The sequence below is a fragment of the Bactrocera neohumeralis genome, chromosome 5 (genome assembly GCF_024586455.1).
Source record: "Bactrocera neohumeralis isolate Rockhampton chromosome 5, APGP_CSIRO_Bneo_wtdbg2-racon-allhic-juicebox.fasta_v2, whole genome shotgun sequence".
NCBI classification, from domain to species: domain Eukaryota; kingdom Metazoa; phylum Arthropoda; class Insecta; order Diptera; family Tephritidae; genus Bactrocera; species Bactrocera neohumeralis.
The window spans coordinates 17,652,941-17,680,287 of NC_065922.1; the positions used below are offsets into that span (position 1 = coordinate 17,652,941).

General features: G+C 39.3%; 1 protein-coding gene across 3 annotated transcripts in view; it reads left to right on the top strand.

Moving 5' to 3' along the window:
• The window catches only part of LOC126760409 (protein obstructor-E-like), a 241,426-nt gene that overhangs the window by 1,813 nt on the left and 212,266 nt on the right, over positions 1-27,347 (top strand). The window contains exons 1-2 of one of the 3 annotated variants that reach the window (XM_050476013.1): positions 12,351-12,392; positions 15,320-15,823. In XM_050476013.1, coding sequence (XP_050331970.1) covers positions 15,769-15,823 — 55 coding nt within the window. In that variant the 5' untranslated portion in view covers positions 12,351-12,392; positions 15,320-15,768. Of the gene's footprint in view, positions 1-12,350; positions 12,393-15,319; positions 15,824-27,347 lie in introns of those variants that run through there. The other 2 variants (XM_050476014.1, XM_050476012.1) reach the window with 2 other exon arrangements.

Here is a 27,347-nt window from a genome sequence, read left to right on the forward strand (position 1 = left end):
AATTTCCAAAATACTTCTACAACATTTTCAACCATTCTCTGCTCTTTGATGACATCGTCTAATTAGTCACCCTTCAACTGTATGTAAATTCAAAGATAATAATAACAAAAATATGAAAGCTTGTTCCTGAGGAATCTTTCTCCTTACTAATTATCAATTTTAAACAACACAACAACATCCAAATTTCGGCCGTGTCTTAATTTTAAAAAATCTTTTAATCTCTCATTTGTCAAACCACCATTCCGCAGACCCCAAAGCTTTCCTGAATTATACAAACTGTGGAAGAAGATAGAGCTGAGATCCTAAGAATTGTGGCAAATAAGTTACTAATGTGTAACTAACAACTTCAGTTCATTAAATCGCTAAATAAACTCACTAGCTACTTGTCCATGGCCAGCGCAAATTGCCCATTGTTCGTAGTGTATCACGCCAGCGGATGTTGCGTATACGGCCCGTGTAACCCGTGTGCTTTATTGTTCCCATAAATTGGGCAACTGAGCAGTAATTTGCTTAATAATTTCATTTATTTGAATGCATTGTGGTTGTCGCTAACTTTTAACTGATTAAAACAAAGGTGTGACTGCTGCTGGAAAACCAAAAAAGAAAAAGGAAAAGCCCAAACTAAAACTAAAACTGTAAATATACATTTATAATGAGTTGATCACAGTGCAGATAAGATGCTCGTCGTTAAAGCTCGTTGGCTACGCACTAGTTCACTCAATTTCTCAAAACTGAAACGAGCATGAGCAGCAACTGAATGAGCAATGAATATAATAAAACAATTCTGATATGATAGACCTTTGCTTAAGTCTGCAAGCAAATAAAATGGCTCTACTTGTAATACTATTTAGTGCATTGTACAGGGTTTTTCTTATGGTCGTTTGTTCAAAAAAAAGTTTTAGAGATATTATTAGTACACGTTTACCAATGGGGATGAAGTAATTTTGACAGCTCGCTGAGGCCATGTTTCTTTAGGGATTTGTGTCAAATTTTGTCAGTGTGTTCGGTGAGGTTTCCCTTTCATCATGTCACGTTACACAAAAATATTAAGCAAATTAACGTTCTCTCGTGGCTACTGTAAGACCTTTTCGCGCAAAATAGGGTTCTCTCAGATGATGCCCATTTTTGGTTTAATGGCGGGTACTGAATCGAAAACTCTCAAAACTGGAGTGTTCTCTTCCATCCGGACAACATGACATAGCCAGCGCAGCCGCTGTCTCTTGATTCGCTGAACTATGTCAATGTCATATATCTCGTACAGCTCATTGTTCCATCGACTGCGGTATTCGCTGTTGCCAATGCGCAGAAAACCATAAATCTTCCGCAAAACCTTTCTTTCGAACACTCCTCAGGCCGACTCATCAGTTACTGTCATTGTCCATGCTTCCGCACCATATAGCAGGAAGGGAATGATGAGGGACTTGCTTTTTAATTGCTGATATTGTTTTTGGTGTTAATGCTGGTTCCAAGCTAGACGAAATTATCTACGACTTCAAAGTTATGGTTGTCCACTGTGACAAGTGAGCAAAGTCGCGAATGCGATGACTATTAGTTTGATTACAGGAGATATTTCGTCCTGTCCCCGTTCACAACTAGACCCATAACTCCGCTTCCTTATCCAGACTGGAGAAAGCAGAAACTACTGTCATAATCGGCAGGGAAATGGAGGAGCCGCAATGGCATCTCCAAAAATTAATTGTTTGGTGGGGATTGTGGTATGTGGACATTATCGAGCCTTATCTCTTTCGAAATGAGTCGGGGAAATGCGTTACCATCACTAGTGATCGTTAGAACATGCTGTTGACTGACTCCCCGGAATTTGATGGAATCGACGGAATTTCATGAAATCGATCTTCGTTCTCTTCGATAGACATTGAACTTTGGTGTGTCCCAGTGTTGCTCCAATTCCTTACTTACTCCATATAAACAGTGCTTTTTATGAAGGTCTGCAAAGTAGACTCCGATAACCTCCTCATCTTCGTCAAATGGTTCGGTTTTTATATAATTCAACAAAACCAAATCTTTATTCTTCTACAAGTACCTAAACGTGTGAGGGATCTGCTCCTTCTAAATCCTAGAAAAGAGATGGGCATCACTCTTCCGGCCGATAAGTCAGCCTTCACCTTTTTGGAGCATGTTCGTTCGTGAATTCCACGGTTTCAACTTTTCGTCGAGGGTTCGATTCGTCGGCGGTCTAGTAAGTACTTCCATTTGGCCTTAAACAGCGTCGAATACGACCGTTTACGTCGTGGTAGCCGTTTGCAAGGCACCTGGGCGTAGCATATTAAAAACGGACCTGCGACCACAATAGAATTCGTAAAATTCGTAATCTGAATTTCGTCACGGAAGCAGTTCCTCAATTAAGCATGTAAGCTTTCTTTGAGATCCCTTCCAAAAAACCTTCCAAAACCAAAAATAGAAGCACTATCGATAATGTTTTTTTGTTTCTCTGACGTTTGCAGACATCCCCGCTTCCACACACACGAGTTCTATTAGGTTGAAATTTCGTTAGTAGCAACGAGAATGTAGAGTAGAATAGTAAATTTCTCTTGCGACAGTAGCGCCATTTAACTAGGCTAAAGATCACTCTCATACAAGCACATTCTTCCAAGGCCCAGATATCACAGTTTAACGAACCACCCTTTATATAAGCATATGGGTATCTCTAAACATTTGGATGCAGAAGCGCAAATTTTGTTCATTTGCAACATTTGCATTTATTACACACTTCCACCGGAGTCCAACAGGCAGCCGGTTGTGAATTTCGCTGCTTGTATTTATTATGCATTGTTGTTGTCCATTCGTGTGTGGCATTTATGTTGCCCCATACATATGAATGAGCATGTGCATGAGTATGATGGGGATGTGTATGGTAATTGTGCAACATTTTCGCAACATTGTCACCACAATTGTTGGCATTTACATTTGTACGACCGCGCCTGCACACCACTCCGGCATTTATTCCGCAATTTTCATTGAGCAAACGCAGTCAGTTTTAAAATTACTCATTTTATTCCGTAGCTAAATGGAAAACGAACGTGTGGCCTATGCAAGAACGATCGAAATAGAGGTTATGACAGCTTTTTTCCTTATTTCTTTCAGAGTGCGTTTAATAGATATATCCGGTGTGCCCAAAGGAAGGATGAATATTAAGGATTTACTCGACCAATAATATTTTCAAAACAGAATTTACTCTTGGCTTTTCATTACAAGTATTAAATTATATGGTTTCTCAAAGTCAAAAGTAGTGTTAATTTCAATTTCCTACATATTTCAGTTTAAGTTCCATTTCGTCGCTTAATTATTGGGTAGTCGAAAAAGTCTCTTCGTATTTAATGAACTGTAATGAACCAAATGTGTACCATTTTGGTTGACCACTTTTTGTCATTTTTCCGCTAGAGACATTATTCCATCAGTTTAAAACTTTTCTGGTTTCTCGGCGAAAAACTGCGACAAGTAATTTTCACAGACTTCTCTTGAAGCCAACTTAATTCTATTAAGGCAGTTCTGCATTGACCGAAACAAATGGTAGTCCGATGGTGCAAGGTCTGGGCTATATGGTGTATGCATCAAAGCTTCCCAGCCAAGCTCTTCCAGTTTTTGCCGAGTCATCAAAGATGTGTGTGGTCTAGCGTTGTCCTGATGGAAGACGAAACCCTTTCTGTTGATCAGTTCTGGCCGTTTTTTTCGATTGCTTGCTTCAATCTCATCAGTTGTTGACAGTAAAATGTAGAATCAATCGTTTGACCAGGCTGAGGCAGCTCATAGTGGATGATTCCTTTCCAATCCCACCAAACACTCAGCATAACCTTTCGAGACGTCAATCCTGGCTTTACGACCATTTGTTGAGCTTCACCACGCTTGGACCATGATCTTTTTCGCACATTATTGTCGTATTTGATCCACTTTTCGTCTCCTGTTACCATCGATTCGATTTCATTTCGTTTCAGCAAAGAATCGCAGATGTTAATTCGGTCCATTAAATTTTTCACAGACAATTCATGTGGTACCCGAACAACGAGCTTTTTTTTGTAGCCAGCCTTTTTTAAATGGTTAAAAACTGTTTGATGATGAATGTTAAGTTCCTTAGCGATGTCATTTTTGTGACGGTCCTGGTCAATATTTTCTATAATTTCATCGATCTTTTCAACGATGGGTCGACCAGAGCGATGTGCATCTTTCACATCAAAATTTCCAGAAGGGAAAAATTTATACAGGATATGGTTCACGTGGCTTTTTAAACCTACTGTCAATTTCGCACACTTTGAATTGGCGGTCTGTCTAAAATGAGTTCGACTCAGAACCCATATTCAGCTTGAATTGCTTACAGAGGTCTTCAAGTCACCTTTTTACACAAAAGAAACTCGCTTCCCTTCCTTAGAACAGTGAACTTCGACTGAAAGAATATATACTGCACAAGTAATTCGAGAATTTAACCATTTATCTAAGTCACCAATGACAATTGGTCAGCTGTGGTCTTTGATCCTATACAACATCGAACCTGTGCTCGGTTAAAACTGAATCTATGTCATTATTCTTAACCCTAATGGAACTTTGAATTATTCAAACAGTTTTCTCATCCATTTCAATGCCATAAAACTAAGACGATTGCAATCACTACAAGACATTGAAAGAACACGAGTAATGTGGAGCAATAGTTCTCCCACAGCTTGTCAAAGCCAAGCAATGCATAACCAAATATTTTATGAATCAACGTTTGATTTTGAAGCCCATTGATGGCGCACATACACACATACAAGTATATTTTGAATCTCGATTGGTGCTGATTTTAAACCGGTTTTCCTTTCAAAGAATTACAAAACGTCAAAATAAAATAATAAAACAGAAAAAGCGGTAACTTTGGCTGCATCGCATTAAAATACCCTTCACGTTGAGGCCAATACTTGGCGTCATGACGAATTTGCGGACACTGCCCCAGGAAATTAACCTTCAAGGGTTGATATGGTAAGTCTAGAAGTGGAGAAGTGAGCCCCGAAGACGCTGAAGGCAGTGGAAGTCCAAAATAGGTTTTTACCGATGAAAACATCAACAAAGTGAGCAACCTAAATTTGAATGACTATGAAGTGAAGTTGTTCGAGATAACAGACACTCTCAAGATAAAAACTGAACGTCTACATCGTACCATTTACGAATATTTGGGCATGAGAAAGCTCTGAGCAAACTGGGTGCCGCACAAGCTCATTTTTGACCAAAAACAAAGACGAGTTGATGATTTACGGCTGTGTTTGGAGATGTTGAAGCGTAATAAACTCGAGCTTTTGCATCGATATGTGACAATGGATGTAACATGGTTCCATCGTTTCACTCCGAAGTTCAATCGACAGTCATCCGAGTGGACTGCACACGATGAACCCGTTTCAATGCGTAGAAAAACGAAACAAACGGATGGCAAGATTATGGATAGTATTGGATCTGGAATTTGGAAATTCTTTCTGGATCCACCGTTTTCTTCAGATCCGACCCCCAGCGACTATTTCCTCTTCTCAGATCTTAAAAGAATCCTTGCTGGGAAGAAATTTTCGTCGAAAGATGAGGTAATCGCCGAAACCGATGCTAATTTTGAAGCAAGGCCAAATCGTACTACAAAAGGATATCGAAAAGTTGAAGGACACCATAACCAGTATTATCACCCTTGCAAGGAACTATATTCAGCTTTTTGGGCAGAAAAAGACGTGAACAATATTTCAGATGGATGTATCAAAAACTGAGAGACTGACTCGCGTTTATACAGAAAGACCGGCGGACATGGCTAAATCGACTCAGCTCGCTACGGGTCTTTGTAGGGTCTCCGCGGTTTCCTTTCGGGTATTACAAATTTCGTGGCAAACTTTGAATACTCTGTGCAGGGTATAAAAAGAGTTTCGGGCCTCAAAAAATATTATGTAAATAATAAACAAAAATAACCTTCAACATTTTGGCTATCAAAGCAAATTTTCCGCTAATGAAAATCGAAATAGCCACCAGGCAATTGGCAGCTGTGCGCCGAGTGCAGAATGCTAAGCTGACGCTGCAATTGAATACCGATAAATGGCGCCGAAGGGGAGCAATAAATCGCACAGCAGCCGCGAGATGACAAGTCAGAGCCGAGTGGGGGTACTGGAGTGGCCACTCTAGTCCCGCTGCCAAACAGTGCGATAGCAGCGGCGAATAATCCAGAGCCACAAAAGATGGAAGTGATCATCACGAAGAGTTTGGGCTGCAATCAACAACAATGGTTTACATATTAATATAACAACAACAACAAAGCGATTGAGTACGCTTTTCAATAAACGAACATGGAAACAAATCGAAGCAATTGCAAGAGCAGACAGACGTACATGCGAAATATTTGGTGGGCACATAATCGGATGTGTGGACATGTGTGCATTTGTGGAGCAATGTGTGTATATAAATGTAATATATATGTATATATTTATACATACAACTACTATCTATATACATATATATGTATGGACGCATATACGTGCTGCACTTGCGTATTCTCGCATGTGGCTCCGATGCCATCATCATCCATTGCAGCATTGATGAGTCGCCAGGCAACATTGCCAACAGCCACAGCAGCAGCAACAACGCCGCAATGCTACGAAAATATTGCAATGAATTGATTTGCTTGCCGGATAGTGGATTTAGCGTTGCGTTGCGTTGCATTGCGCTGCGCTGCGCTGCGATTAATTCAAACTGGGTTGAAGTGCAGCTAACGGAGCGAAAAGCAATCATCGAATTCGCAAATCGTCGTTAAACGCTGCTGGTCATCAGCGATGCAATCGGCGGCAATAGTTGGTCATAACAATCGCATACACACACACTCACATGCAAACTCACTTGGTAAGCGCATGAATTTACGAGTTTAAAACCGGCACAGCCACTTTGGTGCTGGAAAAAATAAAAAAGCTTGCGATATTTACGACAAGCTCGAATTCGGTGCATAAGTGAAATAAAAGTCGGCGCTAAGTTCGTGTATGTATGTACATATATATATAAATATTTATTTACTGAACGACATGTGAACCTTCTAAGCCTTACGAGAGCTCTCAGTTCGTTTAAACTGGAACTTAGTGAAAAAATACTTGTAGTTCTGTGCGGGTTTCAGCTAGTTCAGTGCCATCTCATTTCCACTAAGATGAGATATCCGTTGAGTCTTTATAATCCTTCCTCCTGTGTATATTTGAATGACTTAGCAATTTTGTCTATTAGTCCTTCGATCTCGATCTCGCGATGTCTGAATTTGGTATCCTCGCAAACCTAATACGGATGTGTAAACTGACGTTAGGCAGTACCAAGAGCTCCGTCGGGAAGGACCTCTCCGAGCCGTTCGATACCAAATGAGGTTTCAGACAAGGCGACTCTCTTTCGTGTGACTTCTTCAATCTACTCCTGGAGAAAATAATATGAGCTACAGAGCTAAATAGAGAAGATACCATCTTCTATAACAGTGTACAGCTGTTAGCGTACGCCGATAATGTTGATATAACTAATTGGCCACAACAACCGCGCCGTTGGTTCTGCTTTCTCCAGAGTGGATATGGAAGCGGAGCAAATGGGTCTGGCAAGGAACGAGGACAAGACGAAATATCTCCAGTCATCAAACAAACAGTCGTCGTACTCACGACTAGGCTCCCATGTCACTGTTGAAGTTGTCATAACTTCGAAGTCGTAGATAATTTCGTCTATCTTGGAAGCAGCATTAACACCAATAACTACGTCAGCCTCGATATTCAACTCTTGCCAACAGATGCTACTTTGGACTGAGTAAGCAATTGAAAAGTAAAGTCTTCTCCCGACAAACAAAGGCCAAACTCTACAAGTCCCTGATCATTCCCGCTCTGCTATCTTTTCTGAAGTCATGGACAATCACATCATGTGATGAGTCAGAATTAGGAGTGTTTGAGAGAAAAGTTTTGCGGAAGATTTATGGTTCTTTGCGGGTTCGCAACGGCGAGTACCGCTGTCGATGGAACGATGAGCTGTATGAGATATACGACGACATTGACATAGTTCAGCTAATTAAAAGCCTGTGGCTACGCTGGTTAGGTCATGTCGTTCGAATGGACGAAAACACTCCGCTCTGAAAGTATTCGACGCAGTATCCGCCGGGGCAAGCAGAAGAAGAGGAAGACCTCCACTGCTTTGGAAATACCAGGTAAAGAAGGACCTGGCTTCGCTTGGAATCTCCAATTGGCGCCGCATTGCGAAAATAAGAAACGACTGACGCGCTGTTGTTAACTCGACTATAATTACGTAAGCGAAGTTTACTCCAGTAAAGAAGAATCTCATGTTTCTGCAGACCACCAAAACTCGGTTCAGATTATAATTTCCTTTAGCTTTAATAATAACTGATACGTCGATTATGAAGTTTCAAGTCAGACCTTCAAGCACATGTTTCTTCAGCCTTCGTAAGCTGGGTTTGAGTTCAATGAATGGAATTCGAATGGACTATTGCCTTCATTCCCGATCATTCGGATTCTCGATTCAGTTTGGTCATTTCTTCGGTTTATGCTTCCGCATTATTCCGGCTCATCGTTTCGTATTACAAGAGTTTCGTATCGATAATGGTATTCCAACCGCGACACTTCGTTGGTTGGGTTCGGTTAAATGGAGATCATTTTGGTCTTTCGGATGATCTTTTTGAGCTTGCCGACAATTGCCGCTGCGAAAAGTGAGTAAGTCCTTCGTTAACAAATCCCAGAGCTTCTAGTCACTCGTGATCTCGACGACATTTTGTTTCAACAAGACGGCACCACTTTCCCCACATCACATCAATCAATGGATTTATTGAGAGAATACTTCGGTGAGTATCTGAGTTTTTTTAAGTAGGGAACTTTGAAATGGGTCATTCTTTACAACTCTTTCATCTTTCTCTCTCGGTATTTCAAGAGCGTAAAGATCTCATTTTGGCCGTCCAGGTAATATCCCAATTGACGTAACAGATAACGAAGTGAAGTAAAAACTTCTATACGAGGATGGTGAAATTTTCGTCTTTTCTTAAAGGAACATACTCAATAATGTCTAGGTATGTAACCGAGATTTTGCAACTACTTGTATTATATGTAGTATGCATAGAAAACTGATCCGTTAAGTTGTAAGCCTCTTCTAGTAACTGATGGATTGTATAAGAAAGTTTTTAATGTCCGAAATACATTCAGAGTTTTAATATTGACCGAAGAGGTATGATCCGCAAGAAAGTATTTGGGATTGTGCATCGGTCGTTATTCTTCAGAGCTCCACTGCTAAAAATCAGCTGTTCAAAGTTCAAAAGTTCAAAATTTTATGCATGAGCTTTCACTTTTTAATAGCTTTCATTCAATTAGAACATTCTCCTTCATCGAACTGAAGTTTTTCTCTCTTTTTCTTTTGTACTAAAATCAGCTGTTGTCTACCTACTCCAACCTTCCTTTGTTCCATGTAATCGGTAATTACATTCAAACCGACATTACTTGCACATGACAATGTAAAGCAAAAGTGAATTGCAAAACAAACAAAAAAAGAAAGAAAACACTTCATTGCTATTTAAAGAATGCAAATGAAAAGCGAAAGTGAGTAAGAAAACGCTGAAACCGGTATTCGAACTCATACTTGAGCCAATACGTATCGTTGTGCTGGTTAATAGTTATGCGAGTAGTGCAATCCAGTGTGAATGCAAGTGCGCATGCACACCAGGTACTTGAACAAGTTGTGTTGCGGCGATTGAAGCTCAACCCGGTCACTGGTGGCAACCAGGCAATAACCAGCAAACAGTTGTCAATAAGTAGGAATGCGGGAGAGCTGGCTGCCATGCGCAGGGGGCCATCGTGCTTTAACGTTTTAGTCAAGTCTTTAGATAAATATGTGCTCATTAGGGTAATACTAATTGTGAGGTCGGCAGTGGACAATAGTTTGTACTAGTATGGGCTACTGAAGTTTTGTAAACCTTTATGCAAAGTTTTGTGGAGTTTTTGGTTAAATATCATAATTTTCGGGTGATATAGTACTTCCTTCGTGGTAATATAGAACTTATGAGTTGATTTTGTCTACTTTGTCTGTGTCGAATATTCTCAGATCTGGAGTGTTTTAAACCTTTTGGACAGGGAATGATCTCGCCAGCGTAGCCGCTGTCTTTTAATTTGAGAACTATGTCAATGATAGTTATTATGACAGCTTATCGTTCCGTTGACTGCGGAAAGGACCAGAGTCTTTCGCGAACCTTTCTCGAACGCCGACCATGGGCTGTTTGTATTCATGCTTCTGAAATATAGCAGGACGGGGATGATGACCTTTCGATCAGTTTGGTCAATGTTCGTACGCCAGCAGACTGTATAGAATATTGTCTATTCAGATCTGAAGCTCGAATTATTTTCTCCAGGAGTAGATTGAAGAAGTCGCACGAAAGGGAGTCGGCTTGTCTGAAACCTAATTTGATATCGAACGACTCGGAAAGGTCCTTCCCGATCCTGCGGAGCTTTTAGTATTGCTCAAAGCCAGTTTCCAAAGCTGTATTTGTTTTGCGGGGATACCAAATGCAGACCTAGAGGCAACTCTTTTCGTGCTGTCAAAACCAGCTTTGAAATCGACGAAGAGGGGTGTGTTTCGATCTTTTTTTCACGGGTCTTTTTCTAGATTTGGATGCTCCTCATCAGTTCTTCGCCGCCGTATTTGAATAGCTCGGCCGGCAATCTATCGGCCCCCGCCGATTTGTTGTTCTTCAGACTGGTAATTGCGAATGCGACAACTGTTTGTTCGTGGCAATGAGAATTCCGTCTTGTCAATCGTTTCGATTGGAGAACCAGTTTCCTTATCCAGTCTGGCGAAAACAGAACTAACGGTTGTTGAGTTAATGATATCAATATCATCGGTGCCATTCAGAAATTGTTGGAGAAGTGCTTTCTCGATAATTTTGGTATGCTCTAGGCATCTGTAACTGTTTCACCTCTACCTATGGATTTAGTCATTCTAATAACGTCACCTTATAAAACGGATACGTCTCGAAGGTAGGGGGTGGCTTTCCAGACCTTTAGTGATTGCTTTGTGCCACTTCTGCAATTCGTGATCGAGATTCCATTGCAAATACAAGAGAGGTGTCTTCCGTCTACTACAACATGATCGAACTGGTTGGTGGCTCTTCGATCCAGAGACAGCCAGGCAGCTTGATGAATTTTTCTATGCTGGAATCTTATACGCGACGATAAACAAACGCCCCGGCGAATACACTCGTTTTTTGACATATGGAGGTCAAAACGTCATAAAAATATGGGGAGGGATAAATAAAATTTTTATCGATAAAGTTTGAGCATGAAGTTTGAAAACACCAGTCCGGGTAAAATTTGATCGGCTGGTATCTGTTCTTAAGCTCATATTAAATAAGAAAGTCAAATCGTTGCCTACAATTAGGCGCATTGCACTTCGGAAAGTCACACACCTACTACATATAAAAGTTATGGAGAAATAAACATTTGTAAACGGTATAATCCGAGAAGATGATAAAATATTGTTTAGTCACTTTAAAATATAATAATGAATATTGTCAATGGAGAAATGAAAAACAAAAAACTTGAAAAAGAAGAAATCGTCACTTCCTCAATTATTTACTAGGTCCACCCTTTCATATAAATACATAATAATCTCCAAATATGATCGGCACACAGTTAATAAGTGGGTATTTGAAAAATTAAACAAAGTCATCTTAACGCACGGCAACCGCAAATTCAACAGCGTAACTAACGGTATTGTCTACATAACTCAATGTTAAAGAAAATTATAATTGAAACACTTGAGAGAAAAAACCGACCAAACACAAAAAAAAATAAAAATAAAAATAAATAAACAACAGTCAAAACAAAAAGATTGATGATGAGAAAAACTCACGCTCGAGTGCAGCAATAAGTACAATAATAAGTTGAATAAGTTGGCATAACGAAGTCAGTTGTTCGCTTGGCGAGCAATGAAAATAAAAACACAACAACAAAACCAAAAAGATGTATGCGTCCACGCCACGAACATGCTTTGCCCGCCGCCAACAACCGCGCAGCCCGGCAAGCTTAAGTTGTAGCGTGTACCGCCGCCAAGCTGCTGGTGGTGTTGCCAGCGGCCCAAAGGCGCTTACCACAAATGTGCTGTAAGCCGCTGTGACGCTGCAGTCACAACCACTACAGTAGCCGGATCGTCGGATCGTCGGCAGCATCGAACATTTATTTCGTTACTGTCTTTTCTTGCTCTCCTGCCTCCCCCTCTTCTACGCTTATTTCCCATTTATGTATTCATGTGTATTACAATGACTTTTTGGAGCTGGAGCCGCTAAGCTCTGAACGGCGGGCGCTTCATTAAGCTGGGAGTCCGACTTTTACCTTCAGTTACAGACGAGTTTCAGAGCAGTGCGGTTCGCAGCGATCGTTGTGGAGGTTTGTCTAACTATTTATCGTCACAGAATTAAGTGCAGTGCGTCAAAGAGACTTAAATAAATATACTATATATAATAACAGTAAATATATAAACGTGTTTTAGAGATACATTTTAAAGGCTTGGTTCTGCGACGCGTTTGTGCCTTTAAGCGCCACTTGCTAACTGTAATAATGCTAAAAAAATTATTCATTTCGTTTGGGTGAACAAGTGCCAAAAATAGTTTGCTGCCAAAGTGCGCAGACGTGCCGTTTACACACCCATTTTAAGTGTATTTCTAGCCATACATAAATAATATATATATTTAGTTATTCGGAGTGCATTGAAGCTTGCCAATGCTTTGTGTCATTTATTGTTTTATTCGTTTTTTTAATGTAGTGGTGGAGAATTATGAAGGACCCATTGTTGTCTACATTTTTCCTTAGCCTCTCCTATTTTTGTGTTTGTTATCAGAAGTAGTGCTTTCTGGTTTCCTTGGATTTGCATTTTCATAATTATTATGGTTCATCTTGTTTTCTGCAAGATTCGCGTTTCTTCTTTAGACCGAAGGACGCGATTTCCTCTTGAATCCTTAATTTTGTCGAATACATATAAAAATATTTGTCTATCACATTATTGGACCATCAATGGCGTCTACCTCAGTCCTTGTAGGAGTTTGAGCAAAGGAGAACATTTCTTTTTCTTTATAGGCACCCCTTACGCGATTACAGCAGAGTTTACAACAGCGCGCCAGTTGTTTCTTCTTTTCGCAATGTGGCGCCAATTGGAGTTTCCAAGCGAAGCCAGGTCCTACTCCACCTGGTCTTTCCAACGTAGTGAAGGTTTCTTTGTCTGCTTCTCCCGAATACTGTGTGGAATATTCTCAGAGCTGGAGTGTTTTCATCCATTCAGACGACATGACCTAGCCAGTGCAGCCGCTGTCGTCAAAAAAACCTTCGTAGAAGGGATATTCTATAGTTTTAGATACAATAAAAACAATATTGATTAATGTGCAATTCAAAATCAGAAATAGCGGAAGAAACTGACTCCCAAAATAATTTTGAGGAATGCTGTTGAGTTGACGATTTAATGCCAGATAAATAGTAGGGTCCGTCTTTACAACTCCTTTCTTGATTGTCCGAATGCCAATATCGGTCATCTTAGCATATTGAATGGTTTTAACCACCTCGTTTTATGCGATTGTATTACTCTCATACCTTCCGACAGATGCTCTCAGAGATCAACCTTTGATAAATTAATATAAGGAATTTACGTAGTCATACGTATTATCGTACGTCGAGTCGAATTTTATCTCTGAAGTGTTTTCTTAATCCAAATTGTCAATTACTGTAAAGCCGATGAGTTCGCTAGAAAGTTCATCATTACTCAAATCCAATTAGAATGAGAACGAGCAGCTGTTTCTTTGTCGTCGTACGCTCGGACGCTGGATCTATGGACCTCGAGAGAGCTCAGTACACGTTGCACTTGTGGGGTTGCGAAAGCCTTCAGACCCAGAGCGTATCGTAAAAGCTTCATGGAACTACTAGCTCTTAGCAAGGTTCACAAGGCCGCAATGATATGTGTCCTAACTGGATACTGTCCCATTGGCACTCGCGCGGTGATGCTAAAGACTTGGCAACCTGTTAAAGTTGCAGGGAGGAAGTCGAGGTGGAAACATCTACACACTTACTCCTTAACTGCCAGCCTTCGCCAGACTATCGTTGTATAATCTTGGTTGCCATAGTTCCTACGAATTTCGGCGAATTGCCTGAAGTAGCTATTAGTCAGTTCAGTAAATGTGTGTCTGGCTTTAAGCTTTTTAGCTTTTATATGACGGTCTTCTTGATTTTAACTTTGAAGTTGTGGGCATAATAACGAACAAGAGGCTCTAGCAGTCCAAGTGGGATTCGTGACCTCACGAGTATCAGCGTATTTACCTAACTGTAACCTAACTTACATATATAAAGGAAGAACCTAATCTATCGTGAGAAATTATTTTTTCTCACTGATTCATTTATCCCTTCTCGCATATAGATACTCGTGAACTCACGAACAACAGCATATTTACCTAACCCTAGTCTAACCTATTTTGAGAGGTTCATTTTTCTCTCTGATTCATTTATTCTTTCCCTTGTATAGATATTGGTTTCGTATCGTATCCTGCATTAAGAAAGTGTCTTTTTTATTTCGGTGAGAAAATGGTTGGAAATGGTCGGTTTATGATGTGATGACATCTTTTAGAAGTTCCAATTGCTTTAAGATAAGAAAAGTCGTTAATTTCATCTACACCGAAGCGATAATACCTTCCACAGGTGCATTTCTTATTGCATAAAAGGGTATACTATAAGAAAATCTGTATTTTGATTCTTACCGATCAGTTTGAATGACAGCTAAATGCCATAGTTGTCCGATCTGCATAATTTCGTTGAACGTTGCAGCCCTGACTTGGACAATAATCCATGCTAAATTTCACGAATATATCTTTTTAAATAAAATAGTTTTTCCATAAAAGAACTTGATCTTTTCTTCTCAAGGCAGCTGTATCCAATAGTGGTACGATATTGGCGGTTATGAAAATTGATCAACTTCTTGGGGAGAAAAAGGCGTGCCAAAATTTCCGATCGATATCCCAAAAACTGAGGGATTCATTCGAATATATATTGTTCGACAAAAAGACGGTTATGTTTAAATCGATTGAGCGTGTCACACTGTTAATTTATATTACCCTGTTCAGGGTATAGAAACGAAGCGACCAATTTCACTTTTTAAGACTGTATATCTTTTTCAAAAGCTGGCATAAAACCATTTAGTATGATTTACTTATTTATAGAGGTATTATTTAACACTTTTCCATTTTTTTATCTTATTTCGTAATTTCTCCATTTTTCTCTTTGCGTCTGCGCGCCATCAAATCACACATTTACTGGCACAAAATGTCACTGGCGAACAGAGAAACTTAAGCTAAGGCAATTATATACGAGCATTTCTTTGGGGAATTAAAAAAAATATATAAATAATCTCATTAAGGAAAAGTTGGCAAGATACCATAAAATAAAAGAAATTGTGAAAGTTCATTGAAATTACGAGCGGAAATATAAATCATACACATACAAGTTACACAAATAAGTACATAAGTGGCAAAAATAAAATTGTTGTTGAATAAGCAATACAATAAACCAATAAAATATTAGCAACCGGAACACGCGCAAATTTTCCTAAAAGTGTTGAGAAATTCGCAAATCACAATTCGCAACAGCAACGCAGTCAAGGATATAAATATAAAAAACAAAAACAACAAAAAATAAAAAAAAATAAAAGCAGTGCTACAAAATACGAAGAGAGTTTCCAGCTTAGAGAGCGAACACAACCAGCAGTCAACTAGCAACCAACACTAGCAACATGTTGCCGCAACATCAGATGTTAACACTGGCCATTGCCATGCTGTTTGTACTGGGTAAGTAATGCTACAGACTTTTAATTTTCAATCTTCATTTTTGGCCACTTCTTTAAGACTCGCGCGAGGTGAACGAACTTTTTTTCGTACGAGAAATAGAAAATAAATAAATAAACCGCTAAAAGTATGTAGAGAATTGCAATTGAAATCCAAGCGCTGACACTAATACTGCTTTTACATTGTTGTTGTTGTCATTGTTTCGCTTAAAATACACAAAATAAACATGAATTCCACATTAATGAAATTTTATATGAAACGAACGTGATTGAATTGTTAATTGGCCGCTTAATGGAGTTTTATGTAACGGCTTTGTGCATAGTAATTGGCCGGCGGCGTTTTTGACCAGAAATTGGGTTCCAACTCAACTCAACTCAACTGTGATGAGTGTCTTTGCTTGCTTACATCTACTATTTATAAAGTTGGGTGCGAAGCTGCTTAGCTTAAGGGTCACTTAAGTCTTTTGTATTGCCGCACTTTCGCACTAATGTGAAGCGCATAGGAGTTGAAAAAGGTTTTTGTGGGTCATTTGGGTGAATTGAAGGAAATCACATGTTTTCATCAATTAAAAGTGTTTTGTATTGCGTTTTGTTTCCACCAAAAAGTTGTAAAAGTTTTAAAGATTACAATTTTCTAAGCTTAGTAAGCATGATTCCGTGGATCTTATTCTAGAAAATGGGAAATAGAAATGGAAAGTCGTTTATTCGGTTATACAACAATATTCATTAACTAAAAGATAATGAAAAGTGAGCGACCAAAAACCACTCGTTTAGCTGAGAATGTACATGTGAAGCAATAACACAGACTCGGACATCTTTTTAAGCTCTGTGTGGAGGGTTAGAACTGATCAACATCAAAAATCAACGAACATTTCAAAACACTAACTCAAAAGTCTCTAAATTTCGCTAATATCAAAAATAATCTTGAGGTTGTTAGATAACTTCAGGATTTTTTTTATAGGGTATTCTTTTGCTACTTGCTTAACATCAACATTAATCTAGGTACACGCTTAAGATACCTTATCTCTTCTAAAAAATGACCTTTAGCATTCATTCTGATGGTTTATTAAGTTTTTATCATTTTACACATTTCAATCACAAAAACATGGACTTATAGATTTGTAATGAGATCTATTCATAAAGCAACATTGAAAACTATCTGATCAAATTTGACCCGGACTTAATAGATCTTTACGTATTTTAATACCAAATATTATTGTCGCTTGCAAAATAGGCTTCTGAGCATTTAAAATCATGGCAACGCTTAATCAAACTTTCCATTCAATTGTTATAAGCCTCGGTCGTCAGTACCTTAAGCGAATTTGGGTTTTAACGAAACTGAGGCTCATTTTGGGATCTTTACTCGACGTCGTTTTTGCTAAAACTTGAGAAGTTTAACAGGTTAAAGTAATCGGCAGTAAAATCCATTTTTTTGGCAAAATTTGTTTTTTGTTTTCAAAATAATTCCCTTCAAGGGTTATGCACTGGTTATAGCGACACTCCAAGTTTTCGATACCAATTTTGTAGTACGATTTTTTTCTTTGCTTCAAAATAGGGCTCATTTCTCCTTTTAACCCATAAAGACCAGAAGCGAGTTGAGTCAATTTAGTCCATGTCTTTCTGTATACATGCGAACTAGTCTCTCTCAGTTTTTGCGACATCGATCTGAAATATTGCGTATGTCCTTTTCTGTCCAAGAAGCTGCTCCTGTTGCCCCTCCTACTTTTCGATAACATTTTTGTAGTATGATTTGTCATTTGCTTCAAAATAGGCCTCAGTTTCGGCGATTACCTAGTCATTCGACGAAAATTTCTTCCTAGCGAGCGTTCTTATGAATTCTGAGGACAGCAAGTAGTCGCTGCGGGTCCAGATCTGAAGAATACAGTGGATGCCGAAGCAATTCGAAGCCCAATTCATGGATTTTTGCCATAGTTTTCATTGACTTGTACCACGTTGATAATGTAGTTGAAACAACACTTTTTTTCTTCAAATGCGGACGTTTTTCCGCGATTTCGTCCTTTAAATGGACCAATAATGCTATGTAATACCCTTTTCAAGGTAGTCAATAAAAATTTCTCCATGCGCATTCCAAAATACAGACGCCATAGCTTTGCCGCCCGACTGATGCATTTTTTCACAATTTGGAGCGGGTTCCATGGGTGCAGTTCACTCGAATCGCTGTCGACTGGACTTGGCAGTGAAATGATGGACCACTTTGCACAGAGCTTTCTCATACCCAAATGTTCGTGAATGTTATGATGATGTATTGACTTTTTTATATTATTGTCATTAGCAGAGATAGACGACTCGCAAAAGGCAAATTTTCGATGACTTCACGACCTCCACTAAATGCTTTGTGCCACTCAAATACATGTGGTCATGACAAAGTAGACACGCCACAATATTTTGGCAACTTTTTCAATGCCTTCGTAGCCGCGATCCCATTGGAAACATACAAGAAACAAGTCTTCAAGTGCATATCTTAACTGTAGTCGACAAAGGTTAGGTTAGGTTAATCTGGTAGGTCAATGATCCACGTCTAGTCTAGTTTTGGTCCTTTGCGATACCAGATGGAGGTCAGTTACTAGATCTATGAAAATTGATCTTCCTTTAAGATGCCTGCGCTTAACGCGCATTTTAAAAGACTCTGTGGCCTCACTATCGATACCTCAACCAGTGTATCATACCGTGGGGACTCCATATGTTTATAGCGTAGTATTGCTAATGCGGGATATAATCGACAAAGAGTAACCGATAAATAGCTGGCGTTTGGTGTTCCACAAGTTCAAAAGTTTGAGAATTATTTATATTCAATGTGAGCCACGACTTAATCGTTGGGTTGAAGAAGTTTATTCTTTTTATGGCAGCGTGTGTGTTTTCGAGCTTCAAAGCAAGGTGCAAACAAACTTCAACTCAAGCATTCGTGTGGTGTTGTTGAAGGGTTAAACGGATTTTAGTGATAAAAAAATAGAGAGAAAAAGAGAAAAGAGAAAGATAAAAGAATGAATTTAAAGCGTGGGCTGTTGTTCACCTACTAAATACTTGTTGATTACGCTGCTCATATATTATAAGTCGGAGTATTTAGGAACTAGTTAAGTACCAGTTCGTCTACTAATTTCTGGAAATAGTTCGAATTTTGCAAATATTGTACCAATATATATTTATAAAGCCGATATAATTGTTAAAATTTAATGGAAGATAGTTTTCGTGAAGCTTAGCGTGGGATTATCTAACGCCCACCTTACTTTGAGGTAAAAAATTCTTAATAATATGAAAAGGGATTATCGAGCCAGCAATAAAATCACTTTCCTGAATCTTTTCCATTTTAAGAGATTTGTTTTCAGAAATAAGCCGCAGAAAATAATTTCCTTCCGAAAACAAAAAAAAATTTAATACTTTATTTTCCAAAACAGCCACGCTTTTTCTCCACAGAGAACGTGGCAAAATGTAATTGAAAGTTAATCCGCTTTCTTAGTTATCGCATGGAAATGCAAAATTTTTAACTTATTTAGTGCGAGATACTACCCAACTGCTTATCGCGCCGGAAATAGGCATATGGAGCTATGTCCGGTGTAAAGCGGCAGTGTAAGTGGCTAGGAAAAAACGCAAAGAATATAAAATAAAATTTCGAAAGCAGCTAAGTGGAAAAAGTTAATCAGCGAAAAACCGAAAGAGAAAAGAAATCAAATAAGTTGGATGCCGAAGAGGAATTAAAAAGTTCTATTTACAAGCGCCACTACATGCAATGGCTGAGTGAGTGTGTGTGGGTGCGTAGGCGTTAAATATTTTAAGCGCGCAACTTGAGAAGGCATCAAGGCGTCTAAGGCGTCTAAGGCGCCACGGCAGAAACACTTTGTACGAATGAGCTAGAGGGGGGCTGCTGGGGCGTTGTAAGTGGAAGACAAATGTTGGCGTTAGAGTGTAAAACGATTTGCACAAAACCGCAAAAACAATTATTTTCAAATTGTCTGCAATATGCCGCGACAGCTGACCGCAGAGAGCTGTGGCTTACAATAAAAAAGACTTCGCCTCCAACGTTCGTAATGCTTGCCTTCTTGCATTGCGCCCACACGCCTGACGTGATGAATGAATTCGTCAGTGGCGGAGGGGGGACGCGGCAGCCGCAACAAAGTATCTGTGCGCGAATTCCATGCTTTTTCAGCTTAATAAATCCTAATTGATACATTCCAGTCCCGTCACACTTTGATCTATTACGACTATTTGTATTTGAACCGCTGCGAAGTACAAGCGACTTCCATTCAAGACTTTGTATTACTCTGTTGTAAAATACCAGCGCAAATTGAGTGCAGCATTTTGTTGCTCCTTCTTCTAGTTTTCTTTGGCTTACCACTCGCGCTCGCACTGTCCATAATGTGTTTCTCACACACATACTTACATAGTAAAGTTGCCACACAAAAATTACATTGAAATTCACTTAAACTTTTCTTTATCTTTCACTAATTTTTTTCTCATTGCAAAATTTTGCTCGTCGACGCTTTTTCTCGTGCCCTGCTTGGGGTTAAGCGCCGTGCAGGCGGGTGATGTGTTTCGCACATTGAGTTATCTGAATTTTTATTGAATTTTCTACTTTCGTTTTTCTGCAGCGGTGACCAGCAAACCAATCGACCCATAGCCACGCACACAACTCACTGACAATCCATCGGTCGGTCAGCGCGACTGGCTCGCTGTTTGGCCTTCTGTTGGCGCATTTGCTGGCGTATCCCTTTTTAATGGATTTTGGTGACATTATATTTTTTATACTTTTTCCTCGCTTACGATTTCAATTTGCTTTCACTCATTTACTTGCGTTGTTGCGTTTATACCGGGAGAGAAGTTGTTGGTTGGTGAAGTGGTTAAAGTGAACACATGACTAGTTTGAAGTCCTTTTCCTTTGAGTGTAATATTATCTTTTTGGGAGTCGCTGAGGCTGCAAGACCACAAGTTTGGGAAAAAGTATTCTGCTTATTATTTGGCGCTACAACCGTAGGTCGGTCTGGACCGATAACACAGAACTTTGCCAATTGTCTCTATGCTTTGCGAGTTGTACATCCTAAATGCAGGCAGGTCTCTATGCACTCGGTCCTTTCCTTGGGTGCGTGGGCGTCCTTGCTTCTGTAGTCCACCCATGGGTCTCGCATCGAAGAAGCTTTTCGCTGGAGCATCCCTTTCCTTCCATGCGACACGTCATTCTTTGGATTTTTATACGCCTAACTATACCTAAAGTCGCCGTAGAGCACATACAGTTCGTGGTTCCATCTTCTTCGGTACTCATTGTTCACGATCTCCGAAGAGCTTACGGAGAATAACTTTCTCGAAGCCTGTGATTGCTCTTCTCGGTTCGTCATCTATGTTTCTGCGACGTATAAGAGTACGAGAATGATAAGAATCTTATAGAGCGTAATTTTTGTACGTTGAGAGAGGAATTTGCTTCTCAATTGCTTACCGATCCGAAGTAGCACCCGTTGACAAGAGTTATAGTGATAAAAGTTCTTTTTAAGACTTTTAACAACAAAGCCAGCAACATGATTAATATTATGTGCATCTTTCGAGGGAAAGTGTTCCGGATGTGCCTATAATTAATTTAGCCCAAAATTTCTCTCCTCGTAAATTTCAAGTTTAGGAATAAAAAGAGGTCTCAAGGCGTCAAGTTTTAGAGTACGAGGAGTAGCACTTTACTAAACTAAATTGATTAAATTAGCCTTGGCGACTAGGGATATGTGAGCCCTTCTCGTAGTCTTCATGATAGACATCCACTTCATCGGTTGAAGTTAACTGTTTCCATTGTTTCTTGGCCTCTGATGCATACCAGTGGATTGATGTTTCGTAGACGGTCACAAAACGGCACAGATACTCCTTCGGTTTATGCTTAAACAGCATCCAAACCTGTTGTATGTGGCTTACGGTTGAGTTCGTTCGTTTCTGAAATGAGCAAATTCGGCACGTATAGCTCCGACAACTGTCTCGGATATCTCGTACATTTTCAATTGGCAGTCTGTCATTACGCGATTATCATTTGTGGTTTCGGTTTAAGTTTCGACTGATTTTAACAGTGACTTCCCATAGGTACTGGCTTCATCCACGATTTTTGCTATTAGGTCCTTGTCCTTGAAGACTTGAACATTTCCTAAGATTTGGATCTCTACCTATGGGTACTTCAGATCAGAAAAATCTTATTTAAAAAGTCGATGAAATTACTTCAAATCACACACCACACCCTCTTTTCTGGTGGGTATATTCCAGCTCTACTATGCCAGTGTGCCTATTTACTACCTTCAAGTATTTTTAAATCGCTCTCATTTGGCATTATGTAGATAAATTGCGCGACTGTAGCGATAGTCTGCCTATTCGCTGGCATTTCGCTTGTTGTTTAATAGATTTCATTTCCGTTCGCCAACTCCATACGCCGAATGAACTCCAGCCACCCATCGTCACAAACTGGGAAAGAGTCATCAAAACGGCGCGCGGTGGGAAATAAAAATATTTCTACATAAAGTATTTCTATTTCCAATTTGTTGTTGTACAATACCCTTGTGCGCAACATTAATCGCTTGGTAGTTATTTTTTTGTTAAGGTAGATGTGCTTTGATTGCTGAGGCGATTAAACTGTTTGACGATTTATAGGTTTACCCCATTAAATGTCCCCATAGCCACTTACAGATGTCACCTTTGACCCTTTTGCGGGTTGGAAATTTTCCCTTTATTGTTTTTGTTGCCTATTCTTGCAATCATCTTTGTAATTGAATTCTTCGAGAAAATAATTGTTATCTTTAAGACATTTGAGATGTTATCGGCTTTCTTTATAGAAATTTAGCGGTGCGCATGGCTGACCTCCGGGAATTTTTGTGACAAATATTTAAGTCATTAGCAGTTAATGGTAGAGTGAAAGTTTATAAAAGTGAAACATTAATTTCTTGAAATTTTCTTCTTCAAATAAATGTGGAAACTTAAAATTTTAAAGCCGCGAGTTGAAAGCCCTGGCTTTTGCTGACCAACAACCTTATGTATTTATGTTAAACATATTATGTTATGTTAAGCATATACGTGGCTAGATACGAGCGCATACTCACTAAGCCAATTTTGAAATGTTTATTTGTTTGTTTTGCAACAACAATAACAAAATTTTTTACAAAGTGCAGCCAAAATATGTGTTTGTGCCGCAAAGCAGAGCAGTCGCAGCGCTTACTTGAGCACAATGAACTGCGCCGAACTTTGGCAATAAAATGCGACGTGTTGTGGCGTTGCCATATTTTTTCACGTTGAACAGCAAACCGCCGCCTCGTACATTTCACTCAGATGTCAGTTTGCGGTTTCAATTACATGAAATGCTTTTATTCTTGTTGCAACACGATGCGGTCGGTAATGTGCATTTGATATGAGTAGAAATACATGAGGAGTGCGGTGGGTGTGAACATAACCTTATTAAGTTTGAAAATAGCCTACAAATTTAATGCTTGATAATTTATACATATGTATAAATATATATATGTAAAGTATCATCGGAAATAGAGACGAAGTAAAGAATGTAATGCCTCTGCTAGAGCCTAGTATGTACAAGGTGCGTTCCAAAGTAAACAGGACTTAAAAAAAAAACAGATCAAATGGTTTACTCTGCAAAATCAATTTGCTTTATTCAAAATAGCCTCCTTTTGCTTCAATACAGCTTTTTGCACGGTCCAAAAGCATGTCGAACGAGTGTTTTAGCTCGTCGGCCGGTGTGGCCGCCAGTATGCCGGTGCAAGACTTTTGAATGGCCTCTACGTCTGCAAAACGCTTTCCTTTCATGGACAAACGCATTTTTCCGAAAAGGAAGAAGTCGCACGGCGCCATATCAGGTGAATACGGTGAGTGGTTAATGGTTAAAATGTGATTTTTGGTCAAATAATCGATCGAAAAATCAAGTCGATCGAATGTTGGATTCTGAGCAATTTTTGGTTGTCAGTCAATTTGTGCGGAACAAACCGGACACACACCATTCGTAAGCCCAAATGTTCGATCAAAATGCGATAAATCGATGTTTTGGAGATGTTCAATTCTATTTCCATGAATTTCAATGATGATTTCGGCTGATTTTTGATGAATTCACACACAGTTTCGATGGAATTTCAATGAAATGTCATGAAATTCTCATTCTCACTGGACAATCAATAAAGATAGCATATTCTAACGTACCAGTCGACCTTTAGATGGCGCCACCAGGGGCGCTAGATTCTAAAAGTCCTGTTTACTTTGGAACACACCTTGTATTTATCCGCTGAGATATGTATAATAATGTCCACAACTATCTATGAAGTTATTAGATAGTGTTTTAAGAGTGGCGAAAGTTTCAATGATCTTGCTTTGGTATTATGGAAATAGTGACAGTGAGACTTCAATGAATTAACCAAATTTACTTTGCAATAAACCAACAAGTTACCTTCATCATTCATCATTAAGATGTTGATGGGGAGAGTAACTAACATAAATAAGTTAAATAGTGTTAAAAAGTCATCGGTTCTTCTTTAAAGCCTAACAATTTTTCAGTATCCTCAACGAACGAATAATAATTTTTCAGACTGATATCATTGGTTGACACATAATAAATGATGTGTTAAGAAGAACCAGTGCTGGGCGAAGAGTATCGATCGTTGATTATGAAAATTCCCATGTTTTTCAGTATCCGTCAATAATTTTATTTAATACTAGTTAAAAATTATTTGTTAACTATTCGAACTTCAAAAGCCTATATTTCGATTCCGTAGACTAACCTGGAAAGTGGAAGAGATAACTTTGACTTTTCAATGTAATTGGTACCAAACCAAACCAAACCAAAATTTTGCATAAGCTACCGACCACCGACCAATCTTGAAACAAGGCTGAAGTCGGGGCTATGTATATTGTAAAATTTGACCCGGCTTGGTCCATTTAAAATGCTCGCTCAAATAGAATCGACAAAAATATTTTTTCTTAAGGTTTGTCTGCCAAGTTTCAGCAAGGAACAAAATTGAACAAAGAGTTTGCTTGAAATGTTGTGTTTTCAAAGGAATCACGGCTTCGGAATCATTGAAAATGTTGTAGAAATGTTTTGGAGAGTCCATTTTATCACGAACACATGCATTTGAGTAGCACAAAACATTCAGTGAAGGGCGTGAAGTCAACGGATTTTTGCTTTTTACGAGTCACCCATCCACCTCTGTTAATGACGACGACATCCTCATTAAAGGTTAAAGAAAATCGGCGAAGGAGAATGAACACCTTTTGGCTAATGTTTCAGGTATGAAATGTTTCAATATCAGACTTGTTTCAAAAGACCTGAATCTTTCGCAAAAACAACATCGAGTAGTGGTCTCAAAAGATATGCTTGACAACCAAGTTAGGACCCTACATTCATCAAACGTGTGTGTTTATAAATATGATGTCGAAACTGTCCAAAAATCTAGCGAAACTGAGAAAACCATGGTAAATTCGTTCCAAAATTAGTAGTTCCACATGGTCTAGCAGTTATTAAGGAACATAACCTGATCTCTTTGAGGTGTCTATGTGAAACAATTCGTCTTAAATGACCGAATTTGTGGGTAGAAAATTCATGAATTTTTCTTATAATGCGCGGTCACATTCTATCAAGTTTTGGGACTGACATTTTGACCAAATATGAAACGAGAGCCATCGCTCAGCCACCGTATACGGCAGCCACCTGTTTTTCGAACTGAAAAATCCGATTCCCCAAACATGGAAAGTTGGCATGCTTGTATTTAACCTAACCTGTTTTGAAGACAATAATAGATATTTCCTAATATAAGTGAAAATGTAGTTTTTAAATCGATATGACCTAGCCAGCGTAGTTAGTTCTACGTCAACGTCGTCGTACTTGTATATCTCGTACAGCCCATGGTTCCAACGACTGCGGTATTCGCCTTTCTTTCTCTCGAAAACTCGTAACGCTGACTCATCAGATGTTGACATCGTCCATGCCTCTGCACCATATAGCAGGACGGGTATGATGAGTGACTTATAGAATTTGGTCTTTGTTCGTCGAGAGAGGACTTTACTTCTCAAGCGCCTACTTAGTCCGAAGTAGCACTTGTTGGTAAGAGTTATTCTGCGTTGAATTTCGATGCCATCGGCGTACGTCAGCAATTGTACTGATTGTACCTTCTGTATTCAGATCTGCAGCTCGAACTATTTTCTCTAGGAGTAGTTTGAAGAAGTCGTACGATAGAGAGTCGCCTTGTCGGAAAACTTATTTGGTATCGAACGGGTCGGAGAGATCCTTTCCGATCCTAAAGGAGCAATTGGTACTGTTCTGGTCAGTTATTGATTTTCCAGGATTGAAGTCATACTGATAAGGTCCACTCAGTTTGTTGGGCTTTAGTCTTTCACACAATACGCTCGATAGAACCTTATATGCGATGTTGAGGAGGCTTATGCCACGATAATTGGCGCAGATTGTGGGATATCCCTTTTTGTGGATTGAACAGAGCACATTTAAATTCCAATCGTCGGACATGCTTTCGTCTGAACATATTCTGCAAAGAAGCTGATGCATGCTCCTCATCAGTTCTTCGCCACCGCATTTGAATAGCTCGGCCGGGAGTTCATCGGCCCCCGCTGTTTTGTCGTTCTTTAGACGGGTAAATGCTATTCGAAATTCTTCATGGTCGGGCAATGGAAAGTCCGCTCCATCATCATCGATTGGGGGAATCGGGTTCACCATCTCCTGGTGTTCTGCTTTAACTGCTATTCAGCCGGTTCCCTCCATAATTTCAATATGCTCTGGGCATCAGTCATTATATCACCTCTGGGGGTTTTACAAGAGTATGCTCTGATTTTGAAATCTTCTGTAAGTCGCCGCATCTTTTCGTAGAATTTTCGAGGATTAGTCCTGTCGGCCAGCTTGTCAATCCCTACGTACTCACGCATTTCGGCTCCTCTCTTTTTTTGTCTTCAAATGCTTTCCTTTTCAACTCTCGGTATCTATTCTATTCCGCACGTGTTGTGATCGATTATAACGACCGATCGATTGCAGTCCAGATTAAATTTGATCAGATAATACACCTAGTATTTTTCGACAGAGAAGTTAAAGCTCATCGATTCAACTACAAATTTCTTTACTTCCGTTTTTCTGGCTAGCGCTTCCAAGTTCAAAAATTAAATAAAGAATATGAGAGAATATATATTTTTTTAGATATTTTGTGATATATTTAATGATAAATGAAGATCTTAGTTCAGCAGATTTCTTATATATATATACCCTGAACAGGGTATATTAAGTTTGTCACGATGTTTGTAACACCCAGAAAGAAGCGTCGGAGACCCTATAAAGTATATATATAAATGATCAGTATGTCGAGCTGAGTCGATTTAGCCATGTCCGTCCGTCTGTATATATACAAACTAGTCCCTCAGTTTTTAAGATATCCTTTTGAAATTTTGCAAACGTCATTTTCTGTTCAAGAAGCTGCTCATTTGTCGGAACGGCCGATATCGGACCACTATAACATATAGCTGTCATATAAACTGAACGATCGGAATCAAGTTCTTGTATGGAAAAC